The 22,944-nt window shown below is 42.2% G+C and overlaps 1 protein-coding gene across 1 annotated transcript in view; it reads left to right on the plus strand.

The window, feature by feature from the left end:
* ARHGEF25 (Rho guanine nucleotide exchange factor 25) overlaps positions 1–22,944 on the plus strand; it is a 548,945-nt gene that overhangs the window by 515,946 nt on the left and 10,055 nt on the right. The window contains exons 12-14 of the mRNA XM_082245582.1: positions 2,513–2,590; positions 4,299–4,490; positions 18,521–18,701. Coding sequence (XP_082101708.1) covers positions 2,513–2,590; positions 4,299–4,490; positions 18,521–18,701 — 451 coding nt within the window. The remainder of the gene's footprint in view (positions 1–2,512; positions 2,591–4,298; positions 4,491–18,520; positions 18,702–22,944) is intronic.

The raw sequence follows: 22,944 nt of genomic DNA on the forward strand, positions 1-22,944 counted from the left end.
ATTCACTTCTTTACATGTCTGTCTGATTGCCTTCTAGTATTTACTGCAAGCTTTAAATTCTCCAGTGCCCCATCATTTCTTTCATGTGTTACTTGTGCAAGTTCAGGGCTACATGATTAGGAAATTAACACTTTACCACTATATTACATGATTTGTTATATATAGAACTGTGCGAATACAAAGACTTGTAGCTATTGGAGGAGAGATCACAATACAGATGACCTGGGGAGGCAAAAATTTGAGTCTAGCTGAGAATCAAGGCAGCCTGTGTAATGGGCAATGTGATCTCGCATAAGCAGCCATAACCCTCTACTATATGGGGATTTATTGGATTTCACAGCACATAAAGCAATAGTTGCAGTATCTCACAGCATTCGTAACAAATATGACTCACATAGTTCTCATACTAAAAGGCAAACATAGAATCGCTGCTGCTAAATGTAACAAAATCACAGAAGGTCACCTTGTTTTATTAAACAAGTAATATTTAAGTTCAAATATCACACAAAGAATAAGTTAATGTGCCACCGGGGACTCCTACACAACTTGAGCATCATAGAAACATAGAAGAGTGACGGTAGAAAAAAAGAGTGGTCCCTCAAGTATGCCCCTTTTTTATTTTATATGATTAGGGTTTTTCTTTACTTTTTTTACTTGAGTATAGATCTATGTTTGTCCCAAGCATGTTTGAATCCACTTACTGTTGATTGACTCACTACCTCTGCTGGAAGTCTATTCCAAACATCAACTACTCTTTTGGTAAAATAATACTTTCTAAGATTTGTTTTTGAACTTCTTCTTGCTAGTTTAAGGTCCCGTCCCCATGTTCTTGATCTTGGCTTCATATTAAAAATACTGCCATCCTGAACCTTATTAATCCCCTTGATGTATTTAAAGTTTTTTTTCAATCATGGCTTCCCTTTCCCTTCTTTCCTCCAGACTGTACATATTAGGTTTTTCTGATGTCGCTCTCGATATGTTTTATCCTCCAGACCTTTCACCATTTTTGTTCTATCTTATAAATATCTTTTTGTAAGTGAGGTCTCCAGAACTGGACACAGTATTCTAAATGAGGTCTCAGTAAAGATCTATATAGGGGAATCAGGACCTTCTTCCTCCTGCTTGTGATCCCTCTATTGGTGCATTCTAGAATTCTATCCACTTTTTCCACTGCATGGCCACACTGTTTGCTCGCAATTCTCTAAAACAGGAGTCTCCAAACTTTCTAAGCAAAGGGCCAGTTTACTGTCCTTTAGACTTTAGGAGGGCCAGATTGAGGCCAGCGGTATTAGTAAATGCCTCAGATTTTGTGGTCGGTGAGGGTAAAATAATTACATAACTTCTGTGGGCAGATTGATTGGTATTAGTGGAAATTAGTGAAAATCTCCATTGTTGGTGTCAGTAGAAGGAATAGTGTTCCATCAGTGGTTTGAGTGGGAAGCATAATTCCCCATCTTTGGTATCAGTGGGAGGAATAATGCCCCATCATTAGTATTATTTTCAGGATTAGTGCCCCATCATTGGTATTAGTGGGAGGTACAAAGCCCCATAATTGGTATTAGTGGGAAGAATGATTCCCGTCATTGGTGTCAGTGGAAGGAATAGTGCCCCATCATTGGCATTAGTGGGAGGAATAATGCTCCATCATTGTATTAGTGGGAGGAATAGTGTCCCATCATTGGTATCATTGGGAGGAATAGTGTCCCATCAGTGGTATCATTGGGAGGAATAGTGCCCCATCATTGGTATCATTGGGAGGAATAGTGCCCCATCATTGGTATTAGTGGGAGGATTAGTGCCCCATCATTGGTATTAGTGGGAGGAATAGTGCTCCATCATTGGTATTAGTGGGAGGAATGAGGAATAGTGTCCCATCATTGGTATCATTGGGAGGAATAGTGCCCCATCATTGGTATTAGTGGGAGGATTAGTGCCCCATCATTGGTATTAGTGGGAAGAATGATTCCAATCATTGGTGTCAGTGGGAGGAATAGTGCCCCATCTATGGTGTCCTTTTAAGGAATAGTGCCCCATTGTTGGTGACAGTGGGAGGAATAGTGCTTTGTATCAGTGGGAGAAATAGTGCCCTGAGGGCAGGATAAAGGCATAAAAAGGGCCACATCCAGCCCACGGGCTGCAGTTTTGAGGCCGCTGCTCTAAAATAAGTACTCACAAATCTTTTTTCTCTGTAGTGTTGGCCAACACTGTACCCCCAGTATTGTACTCTATCAAAGGATTGTTTTGGTGTATTATTTTAGGCTATGACATCATAATACTCAGATTTGTTGCACTAATTGTTTTCCCAGACTATATATGGGCACCCAAAGCTACATGTGGACTTTCAGCTGTAAACATGTTTGCAGATTATGGCTATAATGGTAGTGAAAACATTATTCAATAGGACATGCATTTTTCTGTCCTGAAATAATAATTTTTAAGTGTTTTTAGTATAGAACAAAATCTCTCTGAGTCTGTGTGTCTGTACAGTCATGCTCTATGTTGGTGTTTACAGAAAGCTGTGGAAGTGATGTGCTTTGTCCCCAAACGATGCAATGACATGATGAACCTTGGCCGACTGCAAGGGTTTGAGGTATGTGTTTCTCTCCTATAAAATATAGGGCGTAACGGCATAGATAAGACTAAAAATACATTTTGATGGCTGAAATTTTTGTCTTGTGAACCTGAAAATGATAGATTCCTGCTTTTATGCTGAATCAATGGCACCAGTATTTTTGGAGGCAATCTGGCCAAAGTCAAAACAGCCAATAGATGAGTCTTTTTTTTTTTTTTTTAACCAGTGGGATGAAAAAAATAAATAAATAAATATCCGATTCCCCCATCCCCACACTAAGACCCCGTTCACACAGGGGCGGCGCTACTTGCTGGGGCGACCTGTGAAGTCGCGGTGCACAGCCTTATTGAAGTCAATGCAGGTCGCCTCCAGGTCGCCCCAAAGTAGTACAGGACCCTTTTTCTAAGTCAGAGCGACTTGTGTCGCTCCTATTAGAACGGGTCCTGTGCTAATCAATGGCAGGCGACCCACCGCGACTTGTCAGGCGACCAAGTCGCCTGACAAGTTGCGCTAGTGTGAATGGGGACTTAATGTGGATGGGGGAATCCTCTCTGCTGAGCTTTTGTACTCTGACAGCAAAGAGACTTTCCTGCAACCAGAATACACCAATCAGCGCTGCTGGCTATAGCTAGCATTGCTGATCAAGTGGAGAAAATCCAACAGGGCAGTTATACAGAAACCAATCAGTAGATCGACTTCTGTACAACCTCCCTGCCCATACATGGATCAAAATTTGTCCAGTCCCTGCTGAACGACCGAATTTGGATCCACGTAGGGTCGACTTAAGTATGTAATTAACATGATTCCTGGAGTTAAGTTTTAAGTAAAGTATTTGTAATTCACTGAATGCAACTGACACATGTAATATACCCTCCACAGCTGGGCTGCATGTTTTTTTCCAAATTAATTGAATACCTATTCTTTCACATCGAGTCCACAGTTCACATAACCCAGGCTTCTCTGTTCTTCATCTTGGTCCTTTATCTTCTGTCTGCTCCTTCCAATTATGCCATCCAAAGCAGCTACTCGCTGGTAAGGCATGTCCAGAATTACAGTAGAGGACATGGTTCTCTTGTGTAATCCAAGATATGCAGTTTATAGAGAATAACCACTTGTCTATTGCTATATGCACTAAATGAGTCACACACTATAGTAAAATCAACTTCTTGCTTTATTCCTTGAAAAAAGGGAGATTGAAGGATACATACATAGGGGTTGATTTACTAAAGTTGGAGAGTGCAAAATCTGGCACAGCTGTGCACAGAAACCAATCAGCTTCCAGGGTTTATTGTCGAAAGCCTAATTGAACAAGTTGAAGTTAGAAGCTGATTGGTTACCATGCAGAGCTGCACCAGATTCTGAGTGCACCAGTTTTAGTGAATCTCCCCCTAGTGTCTCCACCTGACAAACCACACTCCTCAGACATGTTTCACAAGTTTTTTTTTTTTTTTTTAATGACACAGGGTTTGTTAATACCCAGAGGTTGGCAGAGACAGACAAAAATCCCTAGGTAGGCAAAAACAGAGCCAGAGGCTGCAGTCCACAATCAGTTTACCTTATTGGCTCCCAATCCTGCCCCTCTCACCCCAAGAAGCTAATATAAAGATATAATATTGAATGCATTACTAATTAATGTGTGTGTTTTATTTTTTATATCTGCCAAAACTTAAAAAAAAAATAAAAAAATGTAGCCACTGTTAACAAATGTGTTTTGTTTTATGTTTAGGGAAAGCTCACAGCTCAGGGGAAGCTTCTCCAGCAAGACACATTTTTGGTGATAGAACAAGAGTGCACTTTTCTGACCCGGGGTAAAGAACGTAGGGTCTTCCTCTTTGAGCAGCTCATCATCTTTAGTGAACCCATTGACAGGAAGAAGGGTTTTTCATTGCCTGGGTACATCTTTAAAAACAGCATCAAGGTGAGTGTTGGGCTTCACTCTGTAGTCAAAATTGCCTTTAATTTTTAATTGAATTATACCAAGATAAGTTTATCAAACTGCAGAAAAATATACATTACAATGCTGTCATTAGCCTGTAAGAATCTCTTAGCTGCACTTTTCTTTCCTGTACTAATGGAATCTTGATTCTTGTTTACCTAAATATGATGCAAGAAAATTGTTCTCTTGTGCAATACATACCATTGGTTTTGTAATGTCAAGATTTTAATTTATTCCAATTTTAAAGACAAAGTTACATAGTTACATAGTAGTTGAGGTTGAATAAAGACAATAGTCCATCCAGTTCAACCTGTGTAGGTGTGTGTGGCCGTAATCATCTCTCATACCCCTGAATGTTCTGATCCTTGAGATGTATGTCTAAGAGTCTTTTGAAAGCCACCATACTTCCCGCAGAAACCACCTCTTGTGGTAGAGAATTCCACAATCTTGTAGCCCTAACAGTAAAGAACCCCCCACGTTGCCTGAGGTTAAAAAGCTTCTGCTCTAATCACATTGTACGCCCTCGAGTCCTCATGCAATCCTTTCGACTGAATAGCTTTTTTTCTATGCTGAGATCTCCATTGAGATATTTATAAATTGCTATCATGTCCCCTCTCAGGCGTCTCTTCTCCAGGGAGAATAAATCAAGCGATTGCAGACGCTCTTCATAATTAAGGTCCTCCAATCCCCTAATTAGTTTAGTTGCCCTTCTCTGGACTCTCTCCAGCTCCAACACATCCCTCCTTAGGACTGGCGACCAGAACTGGACAGAATACTCCAGATGTGGTCAGAGTTTTATAAAGTGTAAGAATTATAGTTTTATCTCTGGAATACATCCCTTTCTTTATGCATGCTAATATTCTGCCGGCTTTGGCAGCTGCCGCTTGGCATTGCATGCTATTGCCTAGTCTATCCTCTACCAAGACTCCCAGATCTTTCTCCATTTTTGATTCCCCCAAAGGTTCCCCCCCTAAAGTGTATTGTGCTTTTACGTTTTTAGTCCCCAAGTGCAAAACCTTACACTTCTCCACATTAAACCTCATTTGCCATGTCGTTGACCACTCTGTTATTTTGTCCAGGTCATTCTGTAGGATATCTGCTTCATGCTGTGCAGTTATTGCCCTGCCCAATTTTGTGTCATCTGCAAAAACTGATATAGAACTACTGATCCCTTCCTCAATGCTGTTTATGAATAAATTGAACAAGGTTGGTCCCAGGACTGAGCCTTGGGGGACCCCACTTACCACCTCAGACCAGTCTGAGTATGCGCTATTTATTACCACCCTTTGGACATGCCCTTTTAGCCAGTTCCGTATCCAAGAGCAAACCTTGCGGCCGATGCCTGCAGACCTTATTTTATAAATTAAGCACTTATGGGGAACTGTATCAAACGCCTTAGCAAAATCCAGGTACACCACATCCACTGGTATCCCCCTATCCAGCTCACAGCTCACCTCCTCGTCGAATGTTAAGAGATTGGTTTGACAAGAACGCCCATTTGTAAACCCGTGCTGATTACTGCTGATGATGTTGTTGTCTTTAGCAAACTCTACGATATAGTCCCTTATCATCCCCTCCAGAAGTTTACATACTATTGATGTCAGACTGACAGGCCTATAATTTCCCAGGACATGCCTCTGCCCTTTTTTGAATATCGGTATCACGTTAGCTTTTCTCCAATTCCCTGGTACATTTCCTGTCATAATACTGTCAGCAAAGATCAGGAACAGTGGTCTAGATATAATTTTACTAAATCTTACTAAATCTTAAGACAAACCCTCTTAAGTAAAAAGAGTTAGTAAAAATTGGAATTGATTAAAAATCATTACATGTATTTTTTAAATACTAATTTCAGGGAAAGGGTAGAGACCTCCACTGCCGTGGCGTGCACTGCTTTCCAAAACTCTTGGATCGCAGGACAAATCCACTAGATGTGGAGTAATGTGCCTTCCTCCAAGCCACAGTGCCAACAGCAGTCCGATTGACGGAGATATTTTTTTTTTTTCACAAAAAGTTGCTTTATTGATGGAGATATTTTATGCAGATCTGTGGGTATCTTGGACCAACCAGATTTGATCTTGAAACTGTTTTGTTTTACAGAAACATTATGGGAGCCTTTGTGTATGTAGTTGTTAATAGTCCCCCCAATCCTCCTCAATCTGGTCCATACCTAATTCCCTTTCCCAGGCAGCACAATCTATGCCTGACTTGGCTGGCTGCTCGCCAAAACTGAAAGAGGTAACTTGATGAGATCAAGTGTCTCTGAGGTCTTTTCCTCGCCCATAAAGACTTGAAAGATGCCAGTGGGCAATTTATTTTCCCTATGAAGTGCCTAATTTTAATTTATGGCCAGAAAGAGAAGGAGGCTGTGTTAGAGATAGCTGAAAGCTCCTCTAGGCACATAAAGCACCCCCTACAGAAAATCGTATTCTCCATCACTTCCTCGTGAGGCCATTTTATCTGCCAGGAAGGAGGCTGACATCCCGGGTGGAAAGTCAGGGTTCAATCAAAGTGGCAAATGTGGCCCATGTACAGATGAGAGGACACTTTATATGCTCTATCAATGCTGTGTAGGACCAATCATCGGATGAGATAGTAGGGTCTCTCCAAAAGGCTTCCATGGGAGGGAGCCCAAGGGCAGATTGACAAAGGACTGCACCAGGTCTACCCAAGCCTTAAGGCGGTCATGAACCAGTCAACCAAACTGATCAGCTGGACAGTCCAGTAGTATCTTTTCAGATCTGGCAGGCCAGTCCTCTCTTCTGACAATCAGCTTTGTTTTATTGATGTAAATTCTTTATCCTAAAAAAATAGTTTGCTGTAACTGATTATAAACTGTGAGCTGGAGTTTGGCTTTATTTATTAATGTATTAAAATCTGCTAGTACATCTAACACTCCCAGACTGACAATGCTGTTGTCTGCAGTGCCCCCTGTACTCATTCACCCAGAGTGGGGGCACTCTAATACAGGAGGTGTGTTACTGGCCAGATCACCAGGTGAAAGCAGAGGGAAAAAGCCTAAAAAAAGAAAACGAATGCAGCCACCAAATCTGATGATTGGTAAGCTGCAATATATAACTTTTTTGTTTTTCAGTTTAATACTGCTTTGATGTGTTTTCTTGCACTGGGAGCTGGAGAGGTATTTTTAAGCAGATTGCAGGAGGTAGTGGCAGACAGAGGACCTTACAGTTTGATGATGTTCATTCATAGTTCAATAAACAGAAGGATTTACTGCTGCTGAATGGAATTATAAATATTTGGCTGGTAAAACAGCAGTCACATATTTATCTAAACTGTGTATCTTTAACAGGTTGAACTGAGCTTTATTTTTCATCTCTATTGCAAGCAGTAATGCTAGGTACACACATGCTGAAAATCGGCCAACGGTCATTTTGGCAGTTGCCGGCTGACTTTCAGCCTGAGTTTACAGCTCCTTGTATGACAGCATGCTGAAAAACCAGCAGCTGATCAGCATTGTGTCAGAACACAATATCACAGTGGGGAGATTGCTGTACTAACATTGCATAGTTAGTACAACAACCTCCTCAGTTTTTCTTTTCAGCCTGCTGGGTTAAATAAAAAAAAAAAACCTGTCTGTGTGTACAAGGCTTAAGATGTGATATGATCTGTCATCTTAGGACTGGGGATCCAGCCAGCAGACTGAAGGCTAGAGATTTCCATCAAGTGAGGTCATTTTCCTGATAGTTTTGTACTGCTGGACAGTGATAAATCTGTTTAACATCAGGAAAGTAATGGGGTCTACCAGGACCTCTTAGCAATTCATTTTCATCAGACCAGCTTAGATGTTTTATGGGTGGGGGGGATTAGTGGGAGGCTTGTCTTCAAATCTCAGAGATAGGCAACTTCTTCAGTACACTGTGTACTATTGGCACTGCTAGAATAGCTGGCATAACACAAAGTCCCCAAAAAAAGGGGACTTGCAGCAGGCTTCCATCTCTTCCAGACTGTGACAGCTGGTCAGCCTGGTATCACCTTCTGGATTCCTATATGTTTTAAATAATCCAGCAGTGAGACAAGTCCCAACTCTGCTCCTGTTCATCTGGGAATTAGGGATGTCCCCATCCTTCATAAATTAGCAGCATCTCCTGTTGTATAATCATGTGCGTCTGTCCACATAATAAGATATATACAAAATCCAGGCAACAGAGTGGGCCTCCTAGTAATGGCCCAAGCAGATGTATAAACCCATGCAATTAGGTGTATCTCCCACTGGAGTTCCCCAGTGATATGAAAAGCTGAAGGAGGGTTTCAGTGCTTCGAGAGATTTACATTTCAGATTGCCCATTTTCTAGTTAAATAACAACCTCGTTTGGGTCTGTTGGTTTACTTGTAAATTCTCTGCTGAATTCCCATGATGATTGATGATCCATTGAGAAAAACTTGGTTTTGTGTCAGATCTACACAGAGTGCAACTCTGAATGGGGTCGGCCTGTTGGAGACTGTTGTTGCCCATCTGAAGGTCTTTTCTTAAGGTTGTTGTCTGGGGCATGCTCAGTGATGGTGATGGTGCCATTGCCTGTGACCTAGTGCTGCTGATTCTCTTGTAAGACAGCACATATTAAATATGCTTGTGTCAGGATAAAGCATGATCATGCAGTGTTTGGACCACTTTCTAGCAAAAAAACCCACAAAAATATCACACTGCGTCTTGCTTTATATCTCTTCTTTTTCTCTACAATTTGTGGATGCAGGTGCGGACTTGTCTGTATCATTGAACCAATTCTGTAATTAGTGCCTAGGCAATCCAGCCAAATGATTACCATCTAGTGTTGATCAAACAATACATTATCCGCCTACTGCTTCTAGGATCTGATTACTGCTGTGTGTCCTACTGTGCCAACAAAATGCATCAGTGCTCTCCAGAGCTGCTAAAGGAAAGACAGTGCAGATTTTTTGATAATAAACAAGGAGATCTACAATGTATTTTGTCCTGTATATTAGGATAATAATTACCAGTGAAAGTATATACTATGGTCTCATGTTATATACCATTTTTATGGTTATTGTGTGCTGTGGCAGTACCTGCATACAGAGAGTTACAGTTCATTAAAATCTGAAGGGTGTTGAAATAGGATACTGCTGGATAAAATTTGACTTTGTATTATAGTTGGTATGTTGTCTGGTTCACCCATAAGAAAGATGTTAACTAAGGCAGGTTATAGCCCACAAATATTATAGAACACAATGTTTTCTTTCAAGCAGTGTATCCAGATAAATAAAGAATTAATAATATTGGCGTACTGTGTGATTAGTCTGAGCCAGTGCCAGGACAAGGTCATCTAGAGCCCAGGGCAAACATACCAAACTGCACCCTCCATCCAAAATACAGTGCCTTGCGAAAGTATTCGGCCCCCTTGAACTTTGCGACCTTTTGCCACATTTCAGGCTTCGAACATAAAGATATAAAACTGTAATTTTTTGTGAAGTATCAACAACAAGTGGGACACAATCATGAAGTGGAACGAAATTTATTGGATATTTCAAACTTTGTTAACAAATAAAAAACTGAAAAATTGGGCGTGCAAAATTATTCAGCCCCTTTACTTTCAGTGCAGCAAACTCTCTCCAGAAGTTCAGTGAGGATCTCTGAATGATCCAATGTCGACCTAAATGACTAATGATGATAAATAGAATCCACCTGTATGTAATCAAGTCTCCGTATAAATGCACCTGCACTGTGATAGTCTCAGAGGTCCGTTTAAAGCGCAGAGAGCATCATGAAGAACAAGGAACACACCAGGCAGGTCCGAGATACTGTTGTGGAGAAGTTTAAAGCCGGATTTGGATACAAAAAGATTTCCCAAGCTTTAAACATCCCAAGGAGCACTGTGCAAGTGATAATATTGAAATGGAAGGAGTATCAGACCACTGCAAATCTACGAAGACCTGGTCGTCCCTCTAAACTTTCAACTCATACAAGGAGAAGACTGATCAGAGTTGCAGCCAAGAGGCCCATGATCACTCTGGATGAACTGCAGAGATCTACAGCTGAGGTGGGAGACTCCGTCCATAGGACAACAATCGTATACTGCACAAATCTGGCGTTTATGGAAGAGTGGCAAGAAGAAAGCCATCTCTTAAAGATATCCATAAAAGTGTTGTTTAAAGTTTGCCACAAGCCACCTGGGAAACACACCAAACATGTGGAAGAAGGTGCTCTGGTCAGATGAAACCAAAATCAAACTTTTTGGCAACAATGCAAAACGTTATGTTTGGCGTAAAAGCAACACAGCTCATCAACCTGAACACACCATCCCCACTGTCAAACATGGTGGTGGCAGCATCATGGTTTGGGCCTGCTTTTCTTCAGCAGGGACAGTGAAGATGGTTAAAATTGATAGGAAGATGGATGGAGCCAAATACAGGACCATTCTGGAAGAAAACCTGATGGAGTCTGCAAAAGACCTGAGACTGGGACGGAGATTTGTCTTCCAAGAAGACAATGATCCAAAACATAAAGCAAAATCTACAATGGAATGGTTCACAAATAAACATATCCAGGTGTTAGAATGGCCAAGTCAAAGTCCAGACCTGAATCCAATCAAGAATCTGTGGAAAGAACTGAAAACTGCTGTTCACAAATGCTCTCCATCCAACCTCACTGAGCTCGAGCTGTTTTGCAAGGAAGAATGGGCAAAAATTTCAGTCTCTCGATGTGCAAAACTGATAGAGACATACCCCAAGCGACTTACAGCTGTAATCGCAGCAAAAGTATTAACTTAAGGGGGCTGAATCATTTTGCACGCCAATTTTTTCAGTTTTTTATTTGTTAAAAAAAGTTTGAAATACCCAATAAATTTCGTTCCACTTCATGATTGTGTCCCACTTGTTGTTGATTATTCACAAAAAATTACAGTTTTATATCTTTATGTTTGCAAACATGTGTGGCAAAAGGTCGCAAAGTTCATGGGAGCTGAATACTTTCGCAAGGCACTGTATATGACCATTATGTGTCAGCAAAACCCCCCCCCCCCTACTAATCTACAATCTTACCCCTAAGGATAAATTCCCCTTCCTCCCAGTACAAATCTGCGCCCCTGCTGAAATCCCCCCTCTCAGCACAAATCTTTGCCCCCCCTCAAAAAAAATTAATCCTCCTAGCACAAATCCTCTACCCCTAAAATGTCCCCTTCTAGTACACATCCTCTCCCTCCTACTTCCTTACTTAGCATAAATCCTCTTCCCTCTCATCCCCTCTCCCACACCCCATTAATACTTACTCCCTGCCCCCCCCCCCCAAATTTCCCCTTCCAATACAAATCCCCTCCCCCAAATCTCCTTGTGGCACCCCTACTACCTCACATGATACCACAATGTCCAGGGCATCCGCACCTCCTGCCCACCCCTTGTCCCGGGGAATGGTCATTGCAGACTTCCCTCAGCTCACAGAATGTGCTTTAGGGTTCATGCACACTGCATCTCAAAGAAGCTAAAAAAAGCTGCTCCTACAGGCTTTCGAGCTTTTTTAAACTCTCATTTTTTCTGAGTTGAAACTCCCCTCCACGTTAGCTAATGTGTCCATGCACTCTATGGCTTTTACAGGAGTTTACAGGCAAATGCTCTTACAGGCAGAAAAAAAACCCCACCAAACAACGTTTTTGAGTTTTTAGGGTTTTAAGCAGAAAAGCAGAAAAGATGCCTAAGCGTCCAAAAACGTGTGAAAAAAGCACAAAAAGCTCAAAAACGCACAACAAAAATATAAATAAAAAACAAAAAAAAAAAAAAAAAACGAGGAAAGGGTTTGTTAAAAAAAAAAAAAAAACGCTTATGCTCACAAAAGCTCAAAGAGCTTAAAAAAATGTGCAAAAGAGCTTTTTTTTTAAGCTGCAGTGTGCATGAGCCCTTAAAGTGGAGCTATCATTAAATTCACACTTCACATGAATAAATAGGGCAAATTGCATTATTAAAGTATAACTAAATGCAAAGGTGTTTTTTTCTGTTTTGGACAGAGGGAAGAGGGATTAGAGCACATTAGGTTTTTAATCCCAAATTTTGGGTTGTCCCTAGAGAAGTATTAGAAGGGAAATCTTCCACTATTTCTGGTGAACTTAAGGGCCCCAAGAGTCTCCCCTAATTTGCAGGGATTTCCTCTCACTTCCTGTTATGGGACAGGAAGAGAAAGGAAATCTCCCCAATGGGACACAGATGGCAAAAAAAAAAAGAAAACTGACATTATTACCATCCGTTACTCTATCCAAAACGAAAAAAAAAACTTTTGCCTATAGTTGTAGTTTAGGTTTTTTTTCTTGCCCAGTATCCAAGGTTAGGCATCCTAGATCACATGATTTGTGGCTACAATCATTACTGCAGAGAGTCATTTGTGAGATAAAAGGGAGGCGCAAAATAGCTGTGCCAAAGTAAATAGATAGTTACAAACTATAAAGACAATATAATGCTGCAACCTATTTCAAGGAAACCACTGCTAACCAAAATAAAGGTAAAAATGATGTAACGATTTCCTTCTAGATATTCTAGTTACTTGGTTTGGCCTCTGACTTTAATACTTTTGGACAAGAATGCAGAACAAGAGTTCTAATTTTACTGGATGCATACCTGCTTTTGCTTTGTGATTGAGAAAGTACTGATGTTAGAGACTAGGGATAGACCGATATGTTTTTTTCAGGGCCACAACTTATCGGTATTGGCCGATATTTTGTACATTTAAAGTTTTGAAAAATAAAGACAATTTTTGACACAACAAATCTGGTATTGAACTTGTAAATTTTTGTTTAATGCTTAAAGGCTGGTTTGCTGGCACCCTGTGGTGGGTGGCTGGCACCCTGTGGTAGGTGGGTGGCTGGCACAGGGGCTGTGGGTGACTGGCTTGTACAGGGCCTGTGGCTGGCTGGTACAGGGCCTGTGGGTGGCTGGCTGTCTGGCACCCTGTCTGTGGGTGGCTGGCTGGCTGGCACCCTGTGGTGGGTGGCTGGCTGTCTGGCATCCTGTGGTGGGTGGCTGGCTGGTACAGGGCCAGTGGGTGGCTGGCTGGCTCGCTGGTACAGGGCCTGTGGGTGGCTGGCTGGCTCGCTGGTACAGTGCCTGTGGCTGACTGGCACAGGGCCTGTGGGTGTGGGTGGCTGGCTGGCACCGGGCTGCTGTGGGTGTGTGTATGGCTGTGATACACTCCCGAGAGACTACTCCCGACTCCAGACGAGGCTGTCCAAGGCGAGGGAGGCGGCCTAAGAAGGCAGAATGAAGTCACAAAAAATATCGGCCAGTTCCAGGGCCGATACCGATATATCGGGGAAAGGGCATATCGGCCCCCCATATATCGGCCTTTCCGATAATTGGTCTATCCCTACTAGAGACAACCAAGCAACTAACATTGGAAGCCCACAGATTTCTTTGAGCACAGGTTTCCCCTAAAATGTGGGTTAAAGAGGATCTTGCATTGCAATTTAAAGTCCATATATACTGTCCAGTATATTGTGTATATATACTGTATATATGTCCTTATATACTGTCCCCTCCCCCTCATATAAATTCCCTGCTGATTGAACACCCCAAAGTCACCTGTCAAAATAAAATTAGATGTTATATTTTCCTTAGCCCCATCTTCTGCATTACTAAGACCAATGCAAAATGCCACAGACAACTGACAACTTTAAACGAGCAAAGGTCTGCATTATAAAAAAAAAAAAAAATTATGCAAAGCTAAATAATTTGCCCTTGGATGAAAATGGTACTGATATGTTCCAACGTCTGTATCTTTGTTAATCCTTATCCCCTTTTAGAATTTTAACCTTTACCGTCCTTCTTTTCAGCATTATCGCTAGTACAAAGTGACCGCTCCAGTTTTAATGCTGAGTGTTGTGCCATTTACCGTAATATTTGCTGGGTCTATTTCAGTTTTCAATGGAGTAACCATAATGCATTGAATGTACATTTAAAAATAGTGTTTATTCTCCACGTGCATCTTAAATCATATATTGGACCCATGACCTGCGGTGCAGCAGAATATTAAGTAGGAAAGAACAAATAAACCTGTCCCTTGAAACAATGGGCTATGTTATTGTGCCTCTAATTACCGACATCTTGGCTAGACAAGAAGCTCTTCCAGCAATTTGTAACACATCCAGGCTTGCATGGGCCAGCAGAGGGGAACTATTGCATTATGCAGACGTTGCACAACATTGGCAATACTTAGATGGAAGTCACAACAGAATGCACTTTTGTACAGCAAGGTTGCTTGCTAAGAGAGATTCATTGCTTGTTCTGGGTCCCTGTGCTTCTACAGGAAGGCCCATCAGTGGAGAGGGAAAGCCAGGGTGATGGAAATAGACCTCCCTTCCACCGGTGATCATTAAAGGGTTACTAAACCCACAATAGTAAAATCAGTCTGTATATGCACTAAAGCATGCTTGTTATACTCATTGTGGAACCTAAGGGGTTAATCCGTTGCATTGTGTATGAAGGCTGTTTGATCCAGTCTTCTCTGATCCTCTTCTTCTTCCACTTACTCCAACTCATCTCGTGATAGAACCGAGCATTAGGAGTCAGGCTGCACATGCTCAGTTTGGTGTGCATTGTTGGAGATTTTCTTTATTCTTGGGAGAGTGCATGTGAGCAGCACAAGGCCAATCAGCTCTGTCCAGACAGAAAATCAGGGGAGAATAAAAGCTCCTTCTACAAGCTTTACTAGTAAATGATACAAGTCACAAGACGGCTATCTACTGCTGATGAGAAAAGTTATTTAGCAGTTTATATTTACTAAAAGAATTGCATTTCCATGTTCTGTGTACTGTGGGAGGCCAGATATAGTGAATGCAGGGTCCTGGGTTTGTAACATTTTATGGTCCCTCTGTGTAGTAATCACAACCCAGTGCATATGCCGAACTGTTTAAATGGGCACGTTAATGATTCATGACCAATATTGTTATATATTGTTTTTAACTTTACAGTTCATAAGCCTATGGATTTTATCATTATTATTTGTAGAAAAAAAAAAAAAAATTCTTAAAGTATATGTAAAGTTGTAAACCCTCAGCTTGGGAAAAAAAAAAAAAAAAACATTCTGTTTAAAAAGGAAATGAAAGGCAAAACATTTGTGTATACATATAGAGAAAAACCCATAATAAATACCTCTCCCCCTTTTTTTTCATAAGTGATCACATTCCCTCAGCTGCATAAGGATCTCAGAAAGCTAGGGGAAGAGAAACAGCAGCACACTAATCTTCCCAGTGAATGGCTGTGCGGGGGGGGGGGGGTCCGGGCAAGTCTAATCACTGGAGTAGAGGAGACTGAGTTCTCAGCACAGCCAGAAAACTGGCCATGATATGCTTTTATACACAATGTTAACAGGCGCTTGATCACATATCGAACCAAAAGTCCATAGATTTAAAAGTCATTAATGGCACAGGGGGAGAAGTCCACCATGTAGGGCAGCCATCCAGAAACCAAAAGCCAGGGCTAAAACAAAGACAGACAGAGGCGCCTCTAAGTGTAGACTTTATGCAACAGGTTTAATGAATAAAATGATGCACTCACTTTAGTAAGTATATATTCATGCCCATAAAACAAAGTTCCAGTGTGGAGAAGTCTACATCATCCGGTCATGGACATCTGTCCTGCTGGAGCTGAAATCCTTTTGCCGTGGCCGGCTTGTACGGCAAGGTTAGAACCAGGAAGTAGGCTCCCCCAGGCAGCAAGCACGCTCGGAAACGCGTCGCATGCAGATGACATCATCCAGGTTCGACTATCCACCAAGCCTCGCTGTCAAGCAAATACACAGAGCCTACTTCCTGGTTCTAACCTTGCCGAACAAGCCGGCCATGGCAAAAGGATATCGGCTCCAGCAGGACGGATGTCCATGACCGGATGATGTACACTTCTCCACACTGGAACTTTGTTTTATGGGCATGAATATATACTTACCAGCGTGAGTGCATCATTTTACTCATTAAACCTGTTGCATAAAGTCTACACTTAGAGGCACCTCTGTCTGTCCTTGCTTTTATGCCTAGTGTGGTCAGTTTTTATTAGGAAAGCAAAAGGATTGGCAGCAACACTAGGGATTTCACACAAACTAAGCAATACAAGAAGAACAGGATACTTTTTCATACAAGTACATGGTACAGCAGAAACATATCAGAAATATAAAATGTTGATTTTACATATTCTTTAAAGGATAAGTTCACGTTTAAAAAAAAAATAATAATAATAAATGCACATTTTATTTGCAGGTAAAAAAATGCGCATTTATTATTTTTTGTTTCAGGAACCTGTAAAGCATTGTACCAGGGATCAGCAGATCGCTGGTGCCATGCAGGTCTCCTGCAGATCTGTCAGTGTATCTGTACATCACATACAGGCAAGCAGATGCACTGACAGGAAGACTTCATGAACTACCACAGCGCTCCACAGGACAGTGGAGTTCATTGAGAACTACAAGTCGACAGCCGCAAAGGATGTGAGGGCTTGAAATTATTTCCTACATAGAGCTGTGTGAATGAATGTCACGGGCATGTGAGTGGAGCTCTGCCCAGCTCATTTCAAAAACTGACAGCTAGTATGGGGAACGTCTCCCCTCACTGCTGTCACAGGGAGGTGGGAGGGATCGGCCATTGGCTGCAGCATTAGGAACATGTTACATGTTCCACTCTAAAAACAGGTGTAACATGTAACATGTTCCCAAAGGTGAACTTATCCTTTATGAAACATTTAAACATTTACAATCGTGTACATTCTTGAAACTCAAAGCGCAAAGCATACGCCTGTATGCTTGGGATAATCTGTGTATTACTGACTAAGGCCCCTTTCACACTTTTATTTTTGCGATTTTTGCCACGATTTTGACTTGACATGAAGCAATGCCTGTGTAATCTTGAGGTCTGTGGGCCTCAAAACACATCAAAGACAGACCAAAGTAGTGCTGGGACTACTTTGAAGTCATTGTGACCTGAAGTCGCACAGATATGACAGGTACTCTTTGAAAATCATGGAGTACGACCTATCATGCAACTTTGCAGTCCCAAGTCGCAAGACAAGTCGCACAAGTGTGAAAGAGGCCTAATTCAGATGTTTTGCACAGCACATAGCTGTTTTCTGAGTAGCTTGCACCTGCTGGCTGATAGTGGTAAATACAAATGAATTATGTGTAATGTTTCTCATCTACTTGGTAAAATGTTTTACCTAAAACTGAAAAGAAGTTAATATTAGTGATCGACTGATATCGGTTTTTCGTTGCCGATACCGATATTTTGGTCATCGCGTATCGGCTGATATGCACCGATATTTTCGTACATTTAAAGAAAAAAAATGTTTTCCTTGACAGGTACTCTTGTGGAGGGATCTGGGGGGGTCTAAAAGACCCCAAACCTCTCCTCTGCTTTTAAAAGCATTCAAAACGCCAAGTTTGGCTGTTTTGCATGCTGTCATTTTTTTTAATCTGGTGCAGAGTACCCGGAAGTGAAGTCATGACATCACTTTTGGGTTTTTGCATGGAGACCCGATCGGAGCTGAATGCAGCTTTGATCGGGTCTTCTGTTTGGTGGCCGTGCAGGTAGGATGCCCGGATCTCCCGGTGGGACGGGAGACCCGGGCGAGCCGCGGAAGGCGGCGGGAGGTCCCCTCCCACTCTTTGTAATGACAGCCGAGCGGCTTCTCAGTCGCATCGGTTGTTATTACAAGACAGCCGACCGTCGGCTATGGACGCCGGTACCGGGGTGATGCCTCTAGCTGCAGGCATCACTCCGGTACAGCACTTTCCCGAAATATCGGTAATATCGGTCACCTTGGTGTCCGATTCCGATATATCGGGGAAAGTGCAAATCGGCCCTCGATATATTGGTCGATCCTTATTAGATATCATTTTATATACACATGCCATTTAAAGGCTGTGACTTTATTGTGAATCCATAGTTACTGGTAACATCACCGAGGGGTTGGCAGTGGTGTCAGGGTTTGCATATCCATAGCGATGAGACAGCAATAAGCACAATAACATCCTACTGAAATTGTTGTTTAATCAAGTCTGTCCTTCCATTTTGTAGATCAGCTGTTTGGGAATTGAGGAATCTGTGGATAACGACCCCTGTAAGTTTGCACTGACATCCCGCGGTGCAGATCGCAGTATAGTGCGCTACATTCTGCAGGCCTCAACTGCTGAGATCAGACTGGCCTGGATCCGTGACATCGGACAAATGTTGGAGAGCCAGCGTAACTTTCTCAATGGTGAGTGGTAGTTATGTTAAAGATTTAAACTAACTACATTAGGTATGAGGGGCTCATCAGTGCTGAGAAATAACAATACTGAAGTCTATAAGCAAAATGAGGGTTAAATAAGAATTTAAGTAGCAATATCAAATCCTTAGGCAGTTTTGTTACACAACTTACTCAGCTTTATCTCTTCTTGAGAGGCTGGCTGTACTTAATCAGAAAATGCAAATTACTTTCAGTCATCTTCCTTAAATCTAATATGTAAATTAGGATTCATGTGCAGTTTGATGTTTGGACAGTATCAAATATAAAATTACTTTATTATTTATAAGATGTTCTAGTTAGATCCTTAAAGACAAGCTACTTAACCACTTCTGGACTGGAAGGATTTGCCCCCTTAATGACCAGGCCCTATTTTGCGATTCGGCACTATGTTATTTTAACGGACAATTGCGCAGTCGTGCGACCCTGTACTCAAATACATTTTACGTCCTTTTTTTCCCCACAAATAGAGCTTTCTTTTGGTGGTATTTGATCACCTGTGTGATTTTTATTTTTTGCACTATAAACAAAAAAAGAGCGACAATTTTGAAAAAAAAAAAAAAACAATATTTTTCACATTCTGCTATATGACATTCTCAAAAAAAAAAGTAAAAATTAAATTTTTTTAACACTTTAGGGCAATTTGTTTTCTGCTACATATTTTTGGTAAAAAAAATCGCAATAAGCTTATTTTGATTGATTTGCGCAAAAGGTATTGCATCTACTAACTACGGGAAAGATTTATGTCATTTTTATAATTTTTTTTTTCACTAGTAATTGCGGCGATCTGCGATTGTTTGCGGGACTGCGACATTGCGGCAGACAGATCGGACCCCTAACTGACATTTTTGACACTTTTGTGGGGACCAGTGACATTACTACAGTAATCAGTGCTAAAAATATGCACTGTTACTATAATAATGACACTGGCAGGGAAGGGGTTAACATTATGGGTGATCAAGGGGTTAAATGTGAGCCTAAGGGAGTGATTCTAAGTGTGGGGGGGCAGGGCTTCTGAAATTACCATAGAGACCTGTGATCCTATATAGAAGGATCACAGGGGCTCTATGATCATTGCAGGGAGAAGAACGGTCAGCTGTGTTTACAACAGCCGACCGTCCTTCTCCCTCAGCGGGTAACGATCGCGGGTGTCAGGTGGCAGTCGGAGCCGCCTGACACATGCATCCGCTTCCCCGCTGACGAGCGTGGACGGGAGCATGCCCCCGGCGGCGCACGCTCACCCCTAGCCTTCTGGGAGCAAGCGACGTATACCTACGTCACTTTGCCCAGGAGCGGCTGCCTGCCGCAGTATATCTGCGGTGGACAGTCGTAAAGTGGTTAATGACCAGGACATTTTTTTGCGATACAGCACTGCGTTACTTTAACTGACAATTGCGCAGTCGTTAAAGTAACGCAGTGCTGTACCTAAAAAAAAATCTTGTCCTTTTTTCCCACAAATAGAGCTTTCTTTTGGTGATATTTGATCATCTGTGCAATTTTTATTTTTTTTGCGCTATAAACAAAAAATGCGACAATTCTGAAAAAAAAAAAAAAAAAACATTCCCAATAAAAAAAAAATTTAAATCTCATTTTTTTTATCATTTTGGGCCAATGTGTATTCTGCTACATATTTTTGAAAAGATTTATGTCATTTTTATTTATTTTTTACTAGTAGTGGCGACGATCAGCGATTTTTAGCGGGACTGCGACATTGCGGCCTACAGATCGGACCCCTAACTGACATTTTTGACACTTTTGGGGGGACCAGTGATATTGCTACAGAAATCAGTGCTAAAAATATGCACTGTTACTGTACTAATGCCACTGGCAGGGAAGGAGTTAACACCAGGGGCGATCAGTGGGTTAAATGTGTCCCTCGGGAGTGCTTTTTAACTGTGGGGGGATGTACTCACTGGATGAACACAGAGATATGTGTTCCTACATAGGAGGAACACAGGATCGCTGTGTTCATCACTGACAGAACAGCAGTCTGCTGTGTTTACATCGGGAGAGCGCCGTTCTGTCTCCATGGGGAACAATCGCGGGTGCAAAGTGGACATTGCGTCCACCGGACCAGCCGATTGGCTCCCCCTGTGGCCAATCAGCATGTGCGCGCGCCCCCCACTAGCTGTTTCACAAAGGGACATACAGGTACGTAGTTTTGCGGGACAGAGTCGACCTGCCGCAGTATAAGTATGATGGCTGGTCGGCAAGTGGTTAAAGTAGTAGGAAATGTATGATCCATCAACAGGTTTCTAATGGATTCTTCATAGGAAGATCAACCTAAGCCATTGAGATTGCAAGCACAGCTTAGGGATCACTAAATTTAAATAAAAAATGATATAAAAGATTTACAGATAAAATTATGAGATAGGAGATGTGCGATATTATGTAAATGCTGCGCTGCCTATTGCTATTTTAGTTGCTATGTTAATCAAATGCAGACACCAAAAATATTTGACAAACTGTGTTTTTTTCCATATAATCATTGAAGCAGGAAAGCTGCTGTATGTTCTAAAACAATGCCCTTTGTCAAAGTGTCTGCCATATGCAAAGAAACACTAACCCTCCCTATAACCTTAAGTGCCCGTTCACATACGAGCGACGCTACTTCCCGGGGCGACCTCCGAGATCGCTGTGCGAGCAGTGCGCCGCGACCTCTGAGCGGCCGCCACGGATTTCATAACATTGAAGTCTATGGCGGTCGCCTCCTGGTCGCCCCAAAGAAGCTCCGGACCCTTTTTCTAAGTTGGAGCGACTTGAGTCGCTCCTATTAGAACGGGTCCGCAGCTTCCCTATGGGAGGCGACCTACGGCGACCTGTGAGGCGACCAGGTCGCCTCACAGGTCGCCTTAGTGTGAACGGGGGCTAACACTAACCTTACAGTGATATTAAAAATGTGTTTTTTTTTGTTTTTTTTTTAATAACAAACATGTTATACTTACCTGCTCTGTGCAGGGGTTTTGCACAGAGCAGCCCTGATCCTCTTCCTGATCCTCTGCTGGCACTCCTGGCTCCTCCCCCTCGAGCAGTGCCCCCAAAGAAAGCTGCTTCCTCTGGGGGCACTACTGTGTGCTCGCTCCCAAGCTGCTGCTCTATGCGTCCATAAGACACATAGAGCTGTGGCTCGGCCCCGCGCCCCTACTCTCTCCTTATTGGCTCACTGGCTGTGAGGAGCCAGCCAATGAGGAAGGAGATTCCCCATACAGCCGAGGCTATTGTGACCATCGCTGGATCAGAGGGGGCTCAGGCAAGAATTGGGGTGGGGGTGGGGGCAATGAATGAAGGTAAAAAACCTTCAGGCTTTAGAACCACTCTAACACTAAAGGCCCGTACACACTTGACGAAAATCGGACTAAATATACTCTGATTTTTCTCTCTCATGCTCGCGTTCACTACCGTTTTTAGTTGACAGTGCATAAATGTTCACGTAATTTCTTGTCCGATTTTTATTTTTTTTTTACGTTTGTTCGTAGAGTGTGATGTAAGTACGTATACGTGTGACCCCCGAGGCCACGCCTTCCTTCTTGCGGATGTGATGTGGCTTTTGTTCTCGGATCACTCGTGGAACTGCGCTTCGGATTAGTCAGAATCTTCGAGATTTATCACCTTTTTTCGTTATACAACGATCTTGGAAGATGGAGATCGAAACATCCGGGTCGCCAGTAACTTCCGATCATGCGCAGTCTTTTGTAGCTGATTTTTCCCGGACGTACTGTGTACACATTAAACGAAAATTGGTCGTGCTGAGGACGGCCGAAGAAAATTTTGGTGTTTGTCCCTCCATTTTTTTTTTCGTTGAAAATGTCGGGATCGGCTGCTCAAAGTTGTGTACACACTAGGCGAAAATCTGACGATTTCACATCGGGCGGGAATTTTGGGGCAGATTTTCTACTAGTGTGTACCCCACTTAACACTCCCTGTAACCTTGACACTAAAGCCTCGTACACACGCTACGATTATCGGCCGACCGATCTTTCCGACTTTTGTCCAAGTTGTGTTTTGTTGGTTGGAATGTGCCTAGACTGCACAATTTTCTCGGCCAACAAAATTCTACTTCAGAAGTGATGTCATGTGTTGGTTTGTTTTCTTTGTGTTTTTTCTTCACTGAGCATGCCTAGACTTGCTCATCAGATTTTTCCCTGTCGAAATCTGTACTGACTGCATGAAAATCGGCCGTTGTGTTGACGGCCAACAAAAATTTTATAGCCTGCAC

The sequence above is a fragment of the Pelophylax lessonae genome (assembly GCF_965119305.1).
Source record: "Pelophylax lessonae genome assembly, chromosome: 2".
Classification (NCBI taxonomy): domain Eukaryota; kingdom Metazoa; phylum Chordata; class Amphibia; order Anura; family Ranidae; genus Pelophylax; species Pelophylax lessonae.